General features: G+C 46.3%; 1 protein-coding gene across 1 annotated transcript in view; it reads right to left on the bottom strand.

The window, feature by feature from the left end:
* The window catches only part of PTGIS (prostaglandin I2 synthase), a 35,670-nt gene extending 17,255 nt beyond the window's left edge, over window positions 1-18,415 (bottom strand). The window contains 8 exon segments of the mRNA XM_024207349.1: window positions 2,972-3,153; window positions 4,766-4,920; window positions 7,889-8,032; window positions 12,918-13,096; window positions 14,051-14,174; window positions 18,035-18,197; window positions 18,200-18,391; window positions 18,394-18,415. Of these exon segments, the coding sequence (XP_024063117.1) occupies window positions 2,972-3,153; window positions 4,766-4,920; window positions 7,889-8,032; window positions 12,918-13,096; window positions 14,051-14,174; window positions 18,035-18,197; window positions 18,200-18,391; window positions 18,394-18,415 (1,161 nt within the window).
* Between the last annotated feature and the right edge of the window lie 1,760 nt (window positions 18,416-20,175).

Here is a 20,175-nt window from a genome sequence, read left to right as displayed (position 1 = left end):
CTAGTTCTCTTCTGTATTACTGCAGGCAAAATGCCCACTGGTGGGCCTGATCCAAAGCCCACTGAAGTCAATGAGAATCTTTCCATTAGCTTCCATGGTGTTTGGATGAAGTCTTAAATGAGTGTAATATTATCACTGTAACAAACAACAGAACTGAATTTTACAAAGCAAAGAAACTATTATTACACAAAAGAGAGGCTACCTATGGGATATTATCAGTTGATTAAGGCCCACAACTGCCATTTGTGCCTTTGAATCTCTCTCCCCATAATTTTTTTTTTATTATTAAAAACTGAGCCCTACTTTTTCCATTCAAATACACCAAGCAGTTTGTGGAGGAAGGCCAACTTTTTTCTAGAGCAAAAACACAGAGGTAACACTGCAGAAAACTGAATTAAGGAAAATCAGTATTACAATGGGATTTTGAAGCTATATCCCTCTAAGATACAGACATAAGGCCTGATCCAAGGGGACTTTCCATTAACTTCAATGGATTTTCAATCAGGCCTGTAAATAACAAACCATTTTGATAAACTGAGATCATTATAAGGAATGTATACACCATATCATAATATTAATACCTAGCTCTTATCACTTTTGCCCAGTAGATCTGAAAGTGCTTTACCAAGGAGGTCAATACTATTGCCCCCATTTTACAGATGGGGGAAACTGAGGCACAGAGAGCTTAAAGTGACTTGTCCAAGGTCACTCAGCAGGCCGGTGGCAGAGCTGGGAACACAATCTAGGTCTCCTAAGTCCCAATCCGGTGCACTACCCACTAAGCCACACTGTCTGTAGACAATTGTCAGGCTGATCCTCCACTCTTATACGCCAGTGTAACTCCAGTGTTGTCAACATTTTCAAAAGTGGCCTCTGATTTTGGGTGTCCAATTTAAATAAATATTTGGTCCAGGGCCTGAATACAAATTTAGATGACTAGCCTCAAGTACCCATTTTTGAAAATTCTGATCTAAATCTCTATTAAAAGTTTGCTCTATAACTCTCCCTTGTGTCATGAATAAGGCTACGAGTATGTCACGGAGGCACAGAAGTCACGGCCGTGGCAGCGGGGGACTCCCTCCCAGCTCCCAGACTCCCCCCTCAGCTCCTGGCCCTGCAGGGCAGCGGGGGAATCCCTGGAGCTCCCCAGCCCCCTGCAGCTAGCAGGGGATCCCTGAAGCTACCCAGCCCCTGCCGCGGGAACCACCATGGGAGGCGGGGGGATACCCTGCCAGCTCCCCAGCTGCCTCCAAGCCTGCAGTGGGCGGGATACCCCCCCAACTTCCCAGCCAGTGGGAAGGGGTGAGGGGCCGCAACTCCCTGCCACTGCATGCAGTGGGGCAGGATGTTGGACCCTCCTCCCTCCCCATTTTGTCAGGGATGCTTTTAGTAAAAGTCAGGGACAGGTCACGGCTTCCGTGAATTTTTGGTCATTGCCCGTGACCTGTCCATGACCTTTACTAAAAATATCCATGACAAAATCATAGCCTTAGTCATGAAGAAACAAGACCCCCTACATATGGGTATTTTTTTTCAATCCTGGTTAGGATTCTATAGAAGTTATGCGGTGGTTTTCACTAGCTGCACAGTGATCTGAAGTGTTGCCTGTTTGAGCGTCTCCAGTAAAATATCTGGATCTGGGATGTGAAAATGCTCCCTCGAACTGTTAGGTCACACACAGGAGAAAGTGTTTTTTTAAAAAGGTCTGAAACTACAGCTGCTTAGAAAAGGTCCTTGCTCAGGAAGTCAGATGTGATCAAATGTAACTGGAAATGCCTGGGGATAGACTGTCATCTGTGTTCTGTGCCAGACAGTATAGATTACTTCTCCTGGAAAAGCAGCACCTTGGCCAAGGACACGAACACGTCTTAAAATAAGGCATACACCACCCCCTAGTGGTGATTTACGTTATGTACCTGTCCAGCAGGTGCGTGAGGAAATGTGCACATAGAGGGGCAATTTGTGAACTCCTACTTGTGTGTGTAATGAGTTAACACACACAGTCTTTGCACGCTAGCACTTACACACAGATAGAGGCAGTTCCTCAGCTGGTATAAATGATCACAACTCCACAGATATCAATGGCATTATGACAATTTACAGCAGTTGAGGATTTGCTCCACAGAATTTACATGCGCAGAACCGATTTAGGCTTAATTCGCATGACTTGTCTCAGTGCACACAAGTGATAATATCCAAACGCCTCAGGCATAATTCTGTAAAAATCACGGTTAAAGTTTCATGGCAACTATCATTCACTATATTGGACTTGGGTATTGCAGCTCATATGGCCCTCGGTAAAAGGGCCTCAGAACAATGAATGATCACACACACACAGTGAATGAAAGATGGCATGTCAGCTTTGCAGCTGATACGGTGCTGGGTTCATGATCACTCACTGTCCTGAAACACTCTGCTGAAGGACCATACAATCTGCAGGTGAAATTTGCCACGCTGGGTACATTAAGTACAGAGCCAAGTCCTTGCACTGCAGGAGTGGGACCTGCATCTTTGTGTTTGTGTCTCTAAGAAACTAAATGTTGTAATGAACAGACTCGACCTAGTGCATATGTTCACCACTGCCCTCAACTGGAGGGAATCAGAAGGGCTCCACTATGTGTCACAGATCCTACACTGCTAACAATCCTACGATTCTCCTTTCTCTCAAGTGGTGCAGACCTGTGTTTTGGAGAAGGAAGCTCAATATTCTATTCCCACTGTGGTCTTCCAGTTCAGAACAACCACGAGGAAGTTCCCAGCTTGGCCCTAGCTTTGCCACAATATTACTTTAAATCCAGGTGGGTGTTTTATTTCCTTTGATGTTTTCCCCATGCGGTTAGAATTTCTTTGTTATTTCCCAGGGGCATCACAACCTCTCTAGTGAAATCAGTATCATCATTGTTAGTCCTAAGGCAATTTCTAGCTTTCTCTCCATCTTGTTATCTCCCTGAAAGAGCTGAGATGGTTTTACCTGTGTGGCCCAGAGCTGCATCAGCATGGCTCTGGGTTGCATATCCTCATCCACTCCCAGTTCCTCTAGGTGCTGCTTGTAGCTCTCTAGCCAAAGGCTTTTGTTGGCTTTGGAATTCAGTCTTTTTACAGACAGTAGCTTCCAGAGATGTCCCTTGAGGTTGGCAGCTTCCTTCTTTTCCGCTGCACATAAACAAAGGCAGAGATTTTGTTACTAATATAAATATTAAGAGACACTGCAGCTCACCAGTTCTAGTGACTCCTGGTCTAAAGTGTAAGTGACACGGATAGAAGGAAATTTAAAACGTTCACAATGGTGCCATCAACTGCCCATACTTGCTCTTCTAGAATAGCTCCTATGTAAAAGTAGGGCCCTGCTCAGAAATTGCTTCCAACCTAAATGGCTTAATTTCCAGGTGGTTTCCAGAGCAATGGTCCTTTCCTGTGTGCTCTCAGCAATCCCTGATAGTGAGACTCTACTCACGTGTGCTGGACCTTGGAAGGAGAGGTCAAAAGCAAATCCATAAGAAGGCTGGGGATGAGGAACAGTTAGACCTCTCCATGGTGAGGTGTTCAACATCTCCCTGCCAGAAATGCTCCTCCCATGTCTTGTCTACACTGGGAACTGAGTTGTATTAGAAAATGTGTTGATTAGCATGCTGTTGAACCCCATTTAGCCCTGGGTGTAGACAGTCATGTTTAAAAACACTTTAGCTACTTAGAAGCTTGGGATTGAGCACGCACAGCTAACACATTGCTAGACAAACCCTTATACTCCAGACTACTCCATGTGGCCGTGCTGATATTCCAATGAGGCCGACATTCTCTTTTCCAGCAGAAAGCCTAGGTAACCGGGTTCCACGTGAGCTGGGGAAGTTTAACCCAAGCCCTATGGCAGGGGCAGAGCTGCAGTACAGCCCCATCTGGTCACTACTCCTGCCACACCATGGAGTGTTATGGGGATCAGGAGGCCCTTTTGCTGTCCTGCGCCATCACCACCTTCCACACCAGACTATGCAGGGCCAATGCAGACTTCTCCAAGTGTCACACAAAGGAAACACAATGGCCAATTTATCTGGTCCCATTCTTGCACTGCAGGGAAGGCCTCAGACGACCTCAGGCGCCTTCGTATCTCCTGGGAAAGAGGGGCAGGTTCCTGGGGTACTGAGGGTCTTAACCATTCAGGACTTTATTGGTTAAAGCCACATTTTAAATTGCACCTGGAAATGAACTGGAAGCAGATCAGGGAGTACAGGCATAGTACAAATGGCCAGCTACATTTGGAACTGGCCAAAGTGTCTGTGGTGCATGCAAATGGCATATTATATGATTTGATTTACATGTGCAATTGCATGAACTGTATCTACAAATTAGGTGTATAATTGCATGCCTAACATGCTTGAATATGTGGCCTATGTCTATGTGGATGGTAGGGGGACCAGATATCCCGATTTTATAGGGACAGTCCCGATTTTTGAGTCTTTTATTTATATAGGCTCCAATTACCCCTCACCCCCATCCCGATTTTTCACATTTGCTGTCTGGTCATCCTAGTGCAGGGGTTCTCAAACTGGGGGTCACGAGGTTATTTCCTGGGGAGTCGTGAGCTGTCAGCCTCCACCCCAAACCCCGCTTTGCTGCCAGCATTTATAATGGTGTTAAATTAAAAACACTTCTTTATATATTTATAAGGGGGGTCGCGCTCAGAGGCTTGCTATGTGAAAGGGGTCACCAGTACAAAAGTTTGAGAACCACTGCCCTAGTGGATGGTTCTTTCTGGCCCACAGGCACTCACCTGCCGTTAGCATGGAGCGGGCAGCTCTCATCAACAGCTGGTCCAATTTATAAAATGCACTGTAGACCTCAGCAGAATGGGCCCGGTCTTTATCTTGGCAAGAAGGATCGTTGTAGTTTTCTTCTTCATTACCATACAGGGTCAGGTATCCAGCTCTGTTTGGAACAAAAAGGGCAAATACATTTGTATTTAAAATGCAATGGGTGAAACCCTGGCTCCACTGAAGTCAAGGGCAAAACTCCCGTTGAGCTGAACAGGGGCCAGGATTTCGCCCAATGTTTTTAGTATTTTAATCTTAATATAACATAGAATTAAAAGGCTCTGTGCAATGTATAGTGAAACCTTTTAGATGACATATGCAACAACAGTTACTTCTTAAGACACGGGATAATGGCATAAATAGAGTTTTGATGTTTTATTTTGCATCCGTTTCCCTTTGCTTTCCATGGAAAGATTTGTCCTTAGAAAGTCCAACATTATATAGGATTTGTTGCATCTGATTATGCCTGTTTGCATATTTTTACTAGAGTCTAATCCAGCTCACACTAAAGTCCCCTGGTTTTTATATATTACATCCACACAAAAGGTTGTAAAGTCACACACTCAAAAGTTAGGAAACATCAGAATTAAGGTTGCCTCTGCAACCTTAATTTGCACACACACTCCCTTGTGAGTATGCCTTATTATACCGCGTTTAATTACATGATCACATTTATTTTTTCCACAGGCTCCCTGCCTCAGTCAGTGCACAAGACAAGATGGGTGGCCCTCACTTAATGAGCAGCTATTCAACATTTTGTTTTTTCCTCATTGTTCAGTGTGTGGTCCCAGGCCTTATTTGCTGCATACTATTCAACCCCCTGCTCTGGAGGTAGAATTATTAATCTCCTCCTGGGCTTGTCTATGATGTGCATCACTATAGTATCTGAGTCCTCACAAACATTAATTAACTTATCTTCACCATTGCCCAGTGAGGAGATTATCCCCATTTTAATAGACTGGGAGCTGAGGCACAGAGATTATGGTCAAAAGTTTCTACTAATTTTGGGTTCCCAATCTGTGATGACTAGGACCTGATTTTTCAGAGTATTTAGCATCACATAGCACTTTATGTGTTCAAAGCACAGATCAACTGTGTGTGCTCAGCTCTTCTGCAAATATAACCCCAGGTATCAAGATGGATCCTCAGAAAGAGAAGAACATATCACTAGTGACCACCTATGAACATCTGGGTTGAAGTGACTTGCCTAGGATCACACAGGAACTCTTTGGCAGAGGCAGGGATAGAATCCAGTTCTCCAGGACAGCATTCAACTGTCTTAACCATGAGACTGTCCTTTCTCTTCCTGAAATCCCATCTCATTAATTATACACCTTCCAACTTCTGCAACAAGTGAGGCGGGGGTCCTAGACAACAGCCTGCTCAATGTACAACCCTAATTCATCCCCACACCAGGTCCAACCTATGTACTGAATGAGGCAGGGATCCCATGATAAAAATAGTATGCGATCATGTAACTAAAGGCAGTATAATAATTCATACGCACAAGGGGGACGAATTAACATTGCACAGGAAACCTTCATTCTGGTATTTCCTAACTTTTGAATGCTTGATTTTGCAACCTTAATAATATTCTCTTAATGTAGTTATTTTGTGTGTAATCTACTAGGTTTTTTAAAAAGCAAACAGAAATTCTATCAGGTGGCATTGTGTGTGTGTGTATTCTATTGGAGATAATTATTTTTAAACAAATAAATATTTCCCTCCACAGTTTACAATCCGAACATTGCCATGCTGTAAACTTGTAAGTGCCACTGAAATGTTTAATGCAGCACCAATGCCTTAGCTATGCTTTTCTAACAGTGTAGGATGTCCAGTACAACGAATGCTGCAGGTCAGTTCCATAGACCATTGGATGGATTTTGCATATCCTATGGCACACAGGGGGTTAATTTAATGTTAGGTTTGCAAAATCAACCCTAATTGAACTGCTTTAAAAAAAAAAGTCATGAGCCAAATATGCCTTTTCTATAATGTCTCTTTTCTTGGGGTTTCAGTAAAAAGAAAACGTCACTGTTTCATTTCTCCGTTTGGAGCCCTCTCGGTGTTAATGTTACTGACACTAACTCCTGGAGTAAGATGCTATTAGGAGTAAGGCTGGCAGAAGCAGACCCTGGTTTTGTTTCTATAGAACTTTCCATGTAAGCCCTGCCATTTGTTTTCTATATGTCAATGAACATCACTTCTGTCAGGCAGGTAAGTGTTCTTATACCCAATCAACAGATGGGCAAAGTGAAACACAGTTAAGACCAAGATTTCCAAACCTGGCTACCCAAAGGCAGGTAGAGCTGTGGGTGCTCAGCACCTCTGAAAATCAAGCCCCATATTTAGGCTCCTAATTCTGGGCCTACAGTGACCTGTCCTGTCCCAGGTTATGCTGCAAGTCAGAGGCAGAGCTGGAAAAGCAAACTCAAGTTTTCTTGACTTCTAGGCCAGAGTTTTAACTACTAGATCACTCTGCTTCTTCCCTATCCCTTCATGAATAAAAAACCTCTCTCCATTTGCCCCTAAAACAGACTGTTGGAAAGAAGAAGGCGCAAAACCAGGCAGCAGTGACTAAAGTTTTAAAGTATTAGATATGCTCAAAAAAAATCAGTGTTCATAGTGATAAAATAATGATACCTGCACTTTTATAGCACGTTCCAGACCTGATTCTGTTCTTGCTGTACACCAGTGCCTCCTCACTGGCTCCAGTGCCATTGCTCCTTATTGACACCAGTGTGAGACAGGGCCGCCGGGGGGGGGGGAGGGAGGGAGGCAAGTGGGGCAATTTGCCCCAGGCCCCTGGCCCCGGAGGGGCCCCCACAAGAATATAGTATTCTGTAATATTGCAACTTTTTTTTATGGAAGGGCCCCCCGAAATTGCTTTGCCCCCCAGGCTCCTGAATCCTCTGGGCGGCCCTGGTGTGAGAGCCACAGCAGGCCCTGCATCTTTAAAACCTGGTGCAAACATCCATTCTTTTTTAAACAAGACACAATTGTTAAAAAATGGAGTACAGCTGACTGTGATGTCATTCCCCTTCCAGTCCCAAGGGACGAAAGCTTTATAGTGCAGCACTTACCTGAGCATCATACCGTAGGAGAGATGAAACAAGCCTTCGTCTGTCCACTGCCGGCTCAAATTGCTTGGGTCAGAAAGCAGAAGGGTCTGAAGGTTGAAGAACATCGCCTTGGTGAGGGATGGAAGGTTCTTGTTTTGCAGAGCCCTGCAGAAGCAGAAGTTACTTTGTGAAACACTTTCATATACAACAAGTCTTACTGTTCTATAATCAGTGTTTAGCTAGGGACAAGTCTCACCTATTTATATCACACACATCCCTGGTATCTGAACCTAGTCACTTGCACAGCCCAAGCACCTGTGTTCTGTGCAAAGGGGAAAGTGCTGGGCAGAATTCTCCATGCTGCACTAGGGCACCGTAAAGTGGCCTGATCTGGATTCTGTTGTTGCCCATTATGGAGAGTGAAACCAGCTGCACAGTTCTAAGGTACATTGGATGTTCCCCAACATTTGGGGGTGAGGCTGAAGGTTGGACTTGGATTTTTGCTTTGGGCCCATGTTCTGGGATAGAAGCCACTGAAAGGGAATAAGTGATGAACATGGAGATGCCATCTACACAGATGTATTTTAAGTGCCTTAACTGTTTTGTACTCCTGTGTGGAAAAGTGGCTGTTATAGACTTAACAAAAGAAAGGCCAGTTTGCTATGACATCTAGCAGGGATTTGCCTCTACTGGTAGCCACTGGTCAGCTGAGAGGTTTGATTGCAACAGTACAACGTTTTTCCATGGAGGCTACTGTACATTTCTTATGCTGTACTTCCAATGAACTGGAACTTGGGCATTGCATGATGCTAGTACACGGAGCGTGGTTCTTAAAATGAGCAGCTATTCTGTGACGTCATTAACCACATTGGAGCCACTGCTCTTTTCCTGCTACTCAAATGGTTTCCAAGGGACCGATTATGGGCCATTCTCCTTAGCTTACTGTCAGCCTGGGACTTCCCACGTAGGACTCTCAGGGGGGCTTGCACAGCACTGCAGCAGCAATCCTTTCCGGGGAAGAAGCTGTGCTCGTTCACACTGGCTGATTCAGAACACTACGCTGCTCAGACCAATTTACCTGAGGCGCACTGACAAATGAACCTGCCAACCTTCCAATCTCGGGGTGACCACCAGAGCGCTAACACAGTGTAACGTAATGTTAACATTCCCACAAGAGCACAATAAAGAAAGTGCATACCATAAAAGATGAGTGCCCTCAGCCAATGTGCAAATGCAATATTGCAGAATATATCATCTGAAACCAGCCTGGTTTTATCCAAACCCCATTTCCTTGTAAATTGCATCAGCACAATAAGGTCAAGCCGCTCCCTCCTAGCAATTGAGAGTCCAGCAATTTTTGAACCTATAGACTGGAGGGCGAAGTCTGAATGAGGGTCACACGTCTGAACGATTCACATCAACATCTCCCAGGCCTTAAAACTTCCATTGGCAAACAAATAATCTGAAGGGAGGAGTGCACCTAAAAGCTATTTTCAGCCATTCATGTCTCGGTGTGATGTATTTATTGGTGAAGCAGAGATGTTCCCAGAAGGTCAGACCACAGACTGTCCTATTTTTATGCCATTCGAGTATAAACATGATGGTTCATTGCTTTCAGTCACGCTGCCGGTGCTCCATCAGATGTACACTCTCCCGCGGGCTTTGTTTACCACTGTAAACTATGTGGTCGGCGTATTTATCTCCAGCCAGGTTGCTTCCCCCGCTTTTATTTAAAGGGTTTAAACATGTCTCGCTGATATCACACAGCAAGAAGTCATTAAATCTCTCTAATATCTTAAAATATTAGATGTAAATATTGATCCCAGGGAGAGTAAAATAATGACAGCCCCAGGGCTCTGCTGCTTATTATTGTCTCCTGCCGAGTAACTGTAATTGCTTCAGGATGATTTTTACTGGTTTCAGGGCTGGGACAGCATTTGCTGGTGTACAAGTGTTGTGATGTCCAGACAATGTGAGACAGGCATTGCTAATTTGTAAGGTCTAAATCCTGCCCTAACTGGCAGGAGAGACCAGAAACTTTTCCTGATGTTGGCTCTACCATTTGAAGCTTGATATCCAGGGCAGGACACCATGGGGAGGGTTGGGGGCACTGCATTGTGGAGCCCACTTTGTTGCTACTCTGAGCAGCATTAAAGTGCAGCCCATCTGCTGCTGGCTAGAGCTTCCAGCTGACCGATGCACTCCCACTAGTCCCCATCAGCGCACGCATATCTGCTGGCCATTGCGCCGAGAGCTCTATTTGGTGCTATGAAGAGAGAGACCCTGTGCTGTTGCTTGTGCAAGAGACATGCTGGAACTCCCTATGTCCTCTCCTTCCACACACACATCGTGCATCGCCGTGCCCTGTGCAGCCAGAGTCAGCGCTGAGGGTCAACATGACATTTGCTGCCTGGCTGAAAAGCGAGACTGATATACAAGCGAGGTTTGTTCCCAGACATAATCTGGATGACTCTTAGCTAAGTTATCTATATTCCCCACCATGGTGTTAATTCTTCTTTATAAACTAATCCCTCTAGCCAGGCCCCTTATAACCTTTGTTGCTCTTCTTGAGCTCCCCTTCAGTTAACCCACGTGATTCACATACTGATGATAGCCAATACATATTTGTTGGTGTAGTACATACCACATTAATAGGTATTATGTGCATGGTATTAATATAATATATGCTTTATATACACACACACATATATATATATATGGTTGTTGGGAAGTTATGGTAACTGAATGTACTACACTCTTCCCACAATTCTGTTCACCCATGTCAAGCATCTCGCAGCACTTTGCAAAGCTGACATTAGCTTTGGCATTAGAAAACAGAAAACTTTTCACAGCAGAGATGCATGAATACTTTGTACCAAGTACAGCTAGGGAGTACTTGCATGGCTCATCAACACTTGGAATGTAGTATTCAAAACGAGATACGGAAAAGTATAGCCAGGTATATTAGAATTGGAAAAGGTTCAGAAAAGGGCAACAAAAATGATTCGGGGTATAGAACAGCTGCCATATGAGGAGAGATTAATAAGACTGGTACTTTTCAGCTTGGAAAAGAGACGACTAAGGGGGGATATGATAGAGGTCTATAAAATCATGACTGGTGTGGAGAAAGTAAATAAGGAAGTGTTATTTACTCCTTCTCATAACTCAAGAACTAGGGGTCACCAAATGAAATTAATAGGCAGCTGGTTTAAAACAAACAAAAGGAAGTATTTTTTCACATAACACACAGTCAACCTGTGGAATTCCTTGCCAGAGGATGTTGTGAAGGCCAAAACTATAACAGGGTTCAAAAAAGAACTAGATAAGTTCATGGAGGATAGGTCCATCAATGGCTATTAGCCAGGATGGACAGGGATGGTGTCCCTAGCCTCTGTTTGCCAGAAGCTGGGAATGGGCGACGGGGGGTGGATCACTTGATGATTACCTGTTCTGTTCATTCCCTCTGAAGCAGCTGGCAGTGGCTACTGTCAAAAGACAGGATACTGGGTTACATGGACCATTGGTCTGACCCAGTATGGCCGTTCTTATGTTCAGGTACCAAGGACAAAGCTGGCACAAACTAGTGGGTTAAACTTAAACTTTGAATTGACATATAGGAGGCTTTTAGCTTGGAAACAACCATAATATAAACACAATCAAGTTTGAAGATGTATCTGTGAAGCACACCTTTTGTGCAAGGTGAACACAGTGAAAGAATTTGCTTCCCAGAAGGAGGGGAATTTATATCTCCTTTTTGCATTGTACTGCTGGGTCTTTAGACAGCGAATTTGGCTACGTTTGGTAATTTGGTCTCTTGAACATTGTTAAGAATGGACAGGGCCAGTGCAAGGAAGGTTCGCGCCCTAGGCGAAACTTCCACCTTGCGCCAAGCCCTCACCCAGCTAACCCCGCCCCCGCCCCCCCGCGACAGCTAACCACGCCCACCTGCCCCCCCCACCAGAGGACCCCCCCATGGCACCTACCCCCCCCGCCCCCCCCCCCCCCGGGGAGCCCGCCGCCCCCCCCCTGCAGCAGCTACCCCCCCTGCAGCTAACCCCACCTGGGGAGCCCCCCTCCACGGCAGCTAACCCCACCGCCAGCCCCACCTGGGGAGTCCCCCCTCGCGGCAGCTAACCCCGCCCAGGGAGCCCCCCCTGCCCCGCCGCGGAAGCTAACCCCGCCTGGGGAGCCCGCCCCAGCTCACCTCCGCTCCGCCTCCTCCGCTGAGCACGCCGGCGCCGCTCTAATTCTCCTCCCCTCCCAGGCTTGCGGCGCCAATTGGAGAGAATTAGAGTGGGGGCTGTGTGCTCAGCGGAGGAGGCAGAGTGGAGGTGATCTGGGGCGGGGAGTGGTTCCCCTGTGCGCCCCCCCCCCTCGTTACTGTGGGTGGCCCTCCCCGCCCCAGCTCACCTCCACTCCATCTCCTCGCCCGAGCAGGCTTTTAGGTGTCCTGAACCACTAGGCGCCCTAGGTGGCCACCTAGTTCGCCTAGTGGTTGCACCGGCCCTGAGAATGGACCACAAGTGTAGTCAAACAATTGTCTATACCTTTTAGTCAATCCTGAGGTGCCCTGCCCTGAACCCAGTACATCAGGCATTGCTTCTCTAGAGCCGTACATAGAGGGATTATCATCCCCTGCTCTGCATGTGCAACCCCAAGCCACATTAGTCTTTTTTTGCTGCCACACCATGTTACATTTTAAACCCACCAGGGCTATTATTGGCTATTTCTTTTTAAAGTTAAAGATAGATTAAGATCTATCCATCTTCCTAGTGCACCCATCTCTAGTATTTAGAAGCCAGGCATCTAGGACAGTTAGCCCATTGTCATTTCATCCTTACTGAGTGACTCGCTGGGAAAATCTAGATAGACCTCAGGTCTTATCCCCTTCCATTTTGCTTTGTACTTACACTGTAGTTAATATCCCTGTCCTGGATACCAGGAACATCACCTCCTGGATACTAGGAACTGCCTGGCTCTCTCACTGGAAAATAATATCCCAAAACAAACTGGAGACATTGACACAAATTTTCTTTTGTATCATACTCACGATCTCAGCATGACCTTTTCCTCATTGGGGTCATAGTCAGGCAGTTTGACATCAAACATTCGATCCATTAAAAGGCGTGCATATTTGCTGAAATCTAGTTGACAACTTGACTCCCAAAGCACCGAATCATACGAGTGAGGGTCCAACAAGATGGTGATAAATTTCCCGGCAACCTGGATCTAAAGAAGGAAAACAATCCACAATACAAAATTAATGGGTCTATTAGCTTAATGAACACAATAATAGATTAAAAATGTGAAATATTACCAAACAGTGGGACAAACTCTGCAGTAATAAGTCCTATAACTCAGACAGTTCTTTTCCTTCGTTATTCCCAGCTGAGCACATATCCTCAGCTGGTGCAAAGTAGTGCAGGGCCTTTGACCTCCATGGAGGCACACTGATTTACACCAGCTGAGGTGCAATAATCTGCAAATCATTCCAAAATGTTATTTTGACTGCATATTTGATGGTCTGAAAAACTCCCATGCTCCCACGGAAACACAGAAACTCACTGATCAAGATGGTAACATACCTGGTCACTGTTACACATCTGGGCTCAGGATTCTTAGGACCTAAAATGTTATGACTCTGAACATCACCTGTAGTTATACAAGTTAAGGGACCCAACTTGCACTCCTCACTCAGGCAAAACTCCCACTGACTTTAACAGTGCTAAGGTCATTTCCCCTCACCCCCCAACACTGTACAACATTATGAGGGCATCCACCTTCCTCTGAAGCATCAAGTTTTGGTCCCTACAGGCGGCAGAATGGACTGAAGACACCAATATGTAGTCTAATCCAGGTATGGGAAAAAATATGTTGCTATGAAAAACAAAGCTGCTCTGTGGCACGTAGGAAAGGTGATGTTAAAGCCTTCTAAAATAAAGCCACTCGTGCCCTGTTTAGTTTAAAAGCAGCTCCAGGCTGACTTACTGTAAGCGGGGGAAGGAAGAGGCGGAGTGGCCAGGAGAGAAGAGGAAAGGTTCGTTGATATCTATGCTTATCTGTGGCATACAATCAAAGCTGTTTCCACAAAGCTTTCTGGGCTACGTGTGGTTGAACAGCTGAACTGTGCACTCTGCAGGAGTTAAACCCAGGCAGCACAGGCAATTCACAACTGGCACCTACTGTGAAAATATCGCCATGTTTTTGCTTCATTTTAGACAGGAAGCTGGCAGCATCTTTTCCAAATTCCACAGCATGTCCCAGCCAAGGAACAAAACCTCTGTCAAGTGGAGGTTCACTCGGTAGCCTGGAAAAAAGAATCGGTAAAAGCTCTTAAAGCCTGCGGAAGGATTGCCCTACAGTTGTTTAATAACCATTGGCACTTAAACGTCTGCATTCCAGCATGCTATGGGTGTGTCAGTGTGAAACGATATTACCATCTGCACCTTGCTTTGTTTCATAGATCAACCATGCTTTATAACATCACATGAACAGAATGATATGGCCAAACTGCATTTGGGTTACCCCACTCTGAATCTTTTAAAGTCTCCAGGGTTCCACAGGCGTAACCCAAAAAAGGATTTGTAATTACTATCCTGAGTCATAAAGGAGCAAAGACTAATTAGCAGTTCAAAGGAAGTGTTTGTGGGTTGTTGGGGTTTTTTTTTTTAATTCAGTGAAAGTGTCTCAGATTTATGCTGGCTAAACAGTATAATAGTGTACATAAGCGTTAGTGACAAAAAGATATTAATTTGGGGGTTTATTCTCTTTCTAATACAGCCAATATAAAAGAAGAAATTAAATGGAAATACCTAAGTGCATTAAAATAATCCTATGGGTCTTGCAAACTGACAAAAGACTGACATTTTAGGATTAAAAGCTGTCATGCTATTGCATCTGTAACTCACCATATTAAGGCTAGGTATGTCAATAACATAGATACGAAAAAGGGTGTGTCTACACAGCAAAGAAAAACCCACGGCAGGCCCATGCCAACCAACTTGGGCTCACAGGGCTTGGGGTGTAGGGCTATTTCATTGCAGTGTAGACTTCTGGGCCTGGGTTCTAAGACCCCAGCCTGAATCAGCTGGCACGGGCGAGCCGCAGGTTTTTGTCTACACAGCAAAGGGTAAGTATGTTAAGGACAAGACAGAGATATACCGGGGCAAATGTTACATCCTTTCCCCTTACTTCTGCAGTTTTTGTTTTTGGATAGTAAGTGCTTTAGACGAGGAATCTGCCATACGCTGTTCTAAGAGAGACAAGACGGGCGAGGTAATATTTTGTACTGGACCAACTTCTGTTGGTGGAAGGTGGAAGCATTCAAGCTACACAGAGCTCTTCTTCAGGTCTACAGCACGGCTACAACAACACTGCAAACATGCTCCATTCTGTAAAGACTAGAGCACATTTTTGGGTGTTGTAAAAATAATAAATCATAATTCTACAGCAACACGTATAGAGTACATTCTCAATCCTATGCAATACCAAGGCACAATGGGATGCAGTAAACTGAGCACCGTCAACCTTGAAAGATCCCTACGATAGTGGAAAAACAATCCACAATTCCAAAGTGAGGACTGCAATGCTGTTAAAATATCTGGGCATTCAGATTGCTCCATTGTCACAAACTCACTTGAGGCGTCATTGCTCTGAGTAAATGAAAATTGGCAGGTTTCAGAGTAGCAGCCATGTTAGTCTGTATCCGCAAAAAGAACAGGAGTACTTATGGCACCTTAGAGACTAACAAATTTATTTGAGCATAAGCTTTCATGGGCTACAGCCCACTTCATCAGATGCATAGAATGGAACATATAGTAAGAATATATATATACATACAGAACATGAAAAGGTGGGAGTAGCCATACCAACTCTAAGGGCTGGTCTATACTTAGACGCTAGTTCGGCGGCTGGAAATCGAACTTCCTGGTTCGATTTATCGCGTCTGGTCTGGAAGCGATAAATCGAACCAGGAAGTGCTCGCCGTCGACTGCGGTACTCCAGCTCAACGAGAGGAGTACCGCGGAGTCGACGGGGAGCCTGCCTGCCGCGTGTGGACCGCGTCTGAACCGCGGTAAGTTTGAAGTAAGGTATGTCGAATTCAGCTACGTTATTCACGTAGCTGAATTTGCGTACCTTACTTCGACTTGGGGGGTAAGTGTAGACCAAGCCTAAGAGGCTAATTAATTAAGATGAGTTATAATCAGCAGGAGGAAAAAAAAAAACTTTTGTAGTGATAATCAAGATGGCCCATTTCAGACAGTTGACAAGAGGTGTGAGCTTTTGGGGAAAAAAGAGGAATCTTGTCCTTTTCATTCCCCTGCCAGCTCAAAGGGAACAGTGATGGCACGACTTGCCCATCTGTTCCCTGAGCAAGGCAAATCCAATACTGTACCCTCACTTGTTGTTGGGTCACCCACTCGAGGAGCTGGGATTTGAACACTGTTACAGCCTTCATTTTGAAGGGTCGGGATCACATTCCGATTTCATTATCACTGGTGTAAAAAAGTAAAGTCAATGGAATTACTCCAGATTCACACCACCAATATAACCAAGAACACAGTCTGGCCCAATGACAGTGAAATAACTACCCGGGAACATTTTCAAAATGCCCAGTATTCATTACGAGGCAAGGGGGTGTAAAGAAGGGCCTGTGTGGAGCCAAACGAACTTGAGACTGGGGTCTTTAGCAATTCAAACCACACTCTGGGATCTTGCAGAGAGGATTTTACACAAACCCCATTAAACAGGGAATCTGCGCTGATTTCGACCGATTACTGCGGTGTCCATCCTAATCAGCGGATTCAAATTGCCAATCGGTGGTGCCCTGGCTCAATAACTGGCAGTGGGTGAATCTCACAGAGCTCAAGGTTTTGCAAACTTGAATTAATTCATAGCTCTGTCGAATGAGTTTGAGTTTGCAAACGTTTTTTTCCGGTCATTTAAACCCATGGGTCATACTCCTCCCCCGAGAATAATTCAGACTTGTTTTTAAAATGTGTTTTTCCTATCTAGAGGGAATCCTGTGCAACCTATTACGGACTAAATAACATTCCCTAAAAGGGAGGCTGGCCCACGCGCATGCCCTATACATAGGGTGTCCTGATTTTATAGGGACAGTCCCAATTCTGGGGGCTTTTTCTTATATAGACACCTATTACCCCCCACCCCTGTCCTGATTTTTTATACTTGCTATCTGGTCACCCTACCTATACATGTTATATGGACTGCCTTTAAGTTGTCAGTCGCTATTTTCCTTTGTCCCCTTCTCCTATGTTCACAGTTTCTCTGTATTCACATTTCCCTTCATCTATATTTTTTTCACAGGATTCATTCCCCCTCCTTTCTGCTCCTCTTTTCACAGTGACCCCTAAGCAGAACCCACTGGTTCCGGGCTAGAGAGTTACATAAGTAGGAACTGCAGCGCCAGGGCCTGAATTTATCGAGCGAGGAGGTGGCAGCATTTGGTATATAAGAGAAATAATTTCTCCCCCCCCCCCCACGCTGTATCCTGCAACTCCTCAGTGACTGGGGTTCTGGCCTATGATGGTTCAGTGGGGTTTGGAGAAGAGACCTGAGAACACCGTTCCCTCTGGTTAACCATTCCACTGCTGGCCCAGCTAAAGGAGGGCAGGGCAGCAGCCCGATGGAGGAAGCGGCTCCCCCCAGACACCCATGCACGTGCAGCCGCCACCCCACTCCCGTGCTGACGGTGGGGCCGGGACCACCTGCAGCTGCGGATGCTCAGCGATGGGCAGGATCAGAGCCGGCAAGGCAGGAGCTCTGTTTAAATTTAAATTAAATTAATGGAGATATCCTATCTCCTAGAACTGGAAGGGACCTTGAAAGGTCATTGAGTCTAGCCCCCTACCTTCACTAGCAGGACCAAGTACTGATTTTGCCCCAGATCCCTAAGTGGCCCCCTCAAGGATTGAACTCACAACCCTGGGTTTAGCAGGCCAATGCTCAAACCACTGAGCTATCCCTCCCCCCCCTGAGGTTTACCTAGGTCCCCACTGAGCCCGTCACCGTGGTCTCGGAGCCTGAGGTGGCTCCGCCAGGACCCCGATCACTGGAGCCGGGCGCTGGCTGGGGGACCCTCCCCCCGCACCCGCAGGCTCCCCGGGCTGCCCTGTCTCCGGGCACAGGTGCAGGCTGGTCACTCACCGCGTCCGCCGGCAGCGCAGCGCCAGCAGCAGCAGCAGCGTCCCCAGCAAGGCGGCGGCCAGAGCCCAGCACATGGCGCGGCTGATCGCCGGGACCCCGCCGGAGGAGCCGAGTGGAGCTGCTGCCTCGGTCCCCGCCACCCTGGTCTGTCCGGCCGGCCGAGCCCCTCACTCTGGGCTGCCTTGGTCTCCTCCCCTTCCGTCCCTCCTGGCCGGGCCAGACCAGCCCCACCGGACCCGTGGGAGGCTGCCCCACTGCCGGCTACGTGCTGGCTCCAGCCCGGAGTGCGGGGGCAGAGCCCCCCGTCCCCACCGCTGGGGGAAGCTCTCCAGCCCGGTTCTCCCCCCTCCCATGGGGTCTCAGGGAGCTGAAACCAGACATCTAGACCCTGATCCCCGGATCCCCATTCCTCACTGGGAGCCCTAGAGAAACGGAGGGGCAAACCCAGCACCTTCTAGCCCTTCCCCTCCACCCCCCACCCCAGTTTCAGTCGGCACCCGCCCCCAACCGCCAAACTAGACTGTGCAAAACCAGAACGAGCGCAACCAAATTAGCGCCCCAGACACGGATCCCTGTGTAGAGGGAAAGCCCAGCAAATCCCGCTTGGAAAGAGCGCCCCCAAACCCCGATTTCCACTGTATTTTCTGTTCTAATCTCCTTCCCCACACTCTTCCCCATAGCGCCAAGACACTAAGTCGCCTCTTGTTCGGAGAGCATCCTGCAGCCCGATAGCACCAGATAAATAACAGGCAACAACGGTCTCTGTTTATTCAGAAGCCTGTCCATGATACTCATCACTGTAGCCTCAAGCGGTTTTCCTTGCCCCTCCGGAGGGAAATTCTAAGCAAGCAAACAGTGCGGCAGAGAAGAAGTGTGCCCATTGCTTCATCATTTACCTTGGTGGGATTCTGGGCACTTTAACTTAAAAGAGTTTTGCAAAAACAGTTGGATAAAGACTAGTTATGCCGATTTTATTAATCATTTGAAGTATTTTATTACTTTTTTATAGCACCCACAAGTGTATGATGCACTTTACAAAAGACACTTGAAAGATTGACGGAGCTTCACATCTAATGAATGGCTACGACTGAGACATTATATAACCAAGGCCCTGTGAATGCCACAGCAAGATGGACCTTGCTTAAAAGACCTGTGGTTACTCTGCCACACTGGCTATTCTAGAGCAACTTCAGGATTATGTGGTCACTCAGTTCTCGATATGCATATGTCTTGATGGTTCAAAACAATTTATATTATGTACAATACCATGAACACACCCATTTTTATAAGCAATTCTGCAAACATGTCCATTATTATTTCTTATTATTTGTATTTGGAGGCACCTCGGAGCCCCATTCATAGATCAGAGCCCCATTACGCAAATACATAACAAAGAGACAGGCCCTGCCCCAAAGAACTTGTCTTCGTAATCTGCAGGCAGTGCCCTTTTAAACATCTCTCTAAGGTGCCATTATGTAAATAATTATTATTACTAATACATACACCCAATACATACACCTACCATAGGACCCAATACAATGACCATTCATCTCATGCCAAGGTACTGACCCTGCAGTACTTACTGAAGCAAAATTCTCATGGCAATCAGGAAGAGCGTAAGGACAGCAGGCTGGGTCCCCAAATGCCTGGTAGCTTTAATCAAGGACAAACTGGAAGTTACTGCAGCAGACTCTCAGTTGCTTGCTGAACTGTTAATGACCTCGTGAACACAGTTTGGGTTGGAGAACAGATCATTGATAACAAGACAGAAACTTTCTCTAAAACTAGGTTGTTGGGTTTTTTTAAAGTCTTGTGACAAAGTTCCTCCTCTGCCTTGGTGGGTCCTGCACTTATTGGCGGATTTGCTCGCCTCAGAGATTCACGGCAGCCCTCAGTTTGGCCACTTTTGCTAGTGGCCCAAACCTGCCATTCACTCAGCTAACCCCATCACTGGCCAGCATGGGGAAAGGGAGGAGAACAATTCCCACAGTCTCTGCTGACCCACCTAGTGGGTCGGGGGACAGGCAAGAGACCTTCCCCTCTGGTGGGACCCACAGTCCAGGTCAACTCCTTTTGTATCAAATAGGGAGTTGGGGGGATGGGAGAAACCTGGGCCCGCCCACTACTCCAGGTTCCAGCCC

Source organism: Terrapene carolina, unplaced genomic scaffold (genome assembly GCF_002925995.2).
Source record: "Terrapene carolina triunguis isolate 2854851 unplaced genomic scaffold, T_m_triunguis-2.0 Scaffold130, whole genome shotgun sequence".
Classification (NCBI taxonomy): domain Eukaryota; kingdom Metazoa; phylum Chordata; order Testudines; family Emydidae; genus Terrapene; species Terrapene triunguis.
Note: the sequence above shows the minus strand (reverse complement) of the source record. Positions and strands in the feature narration are given on the sequence as shown.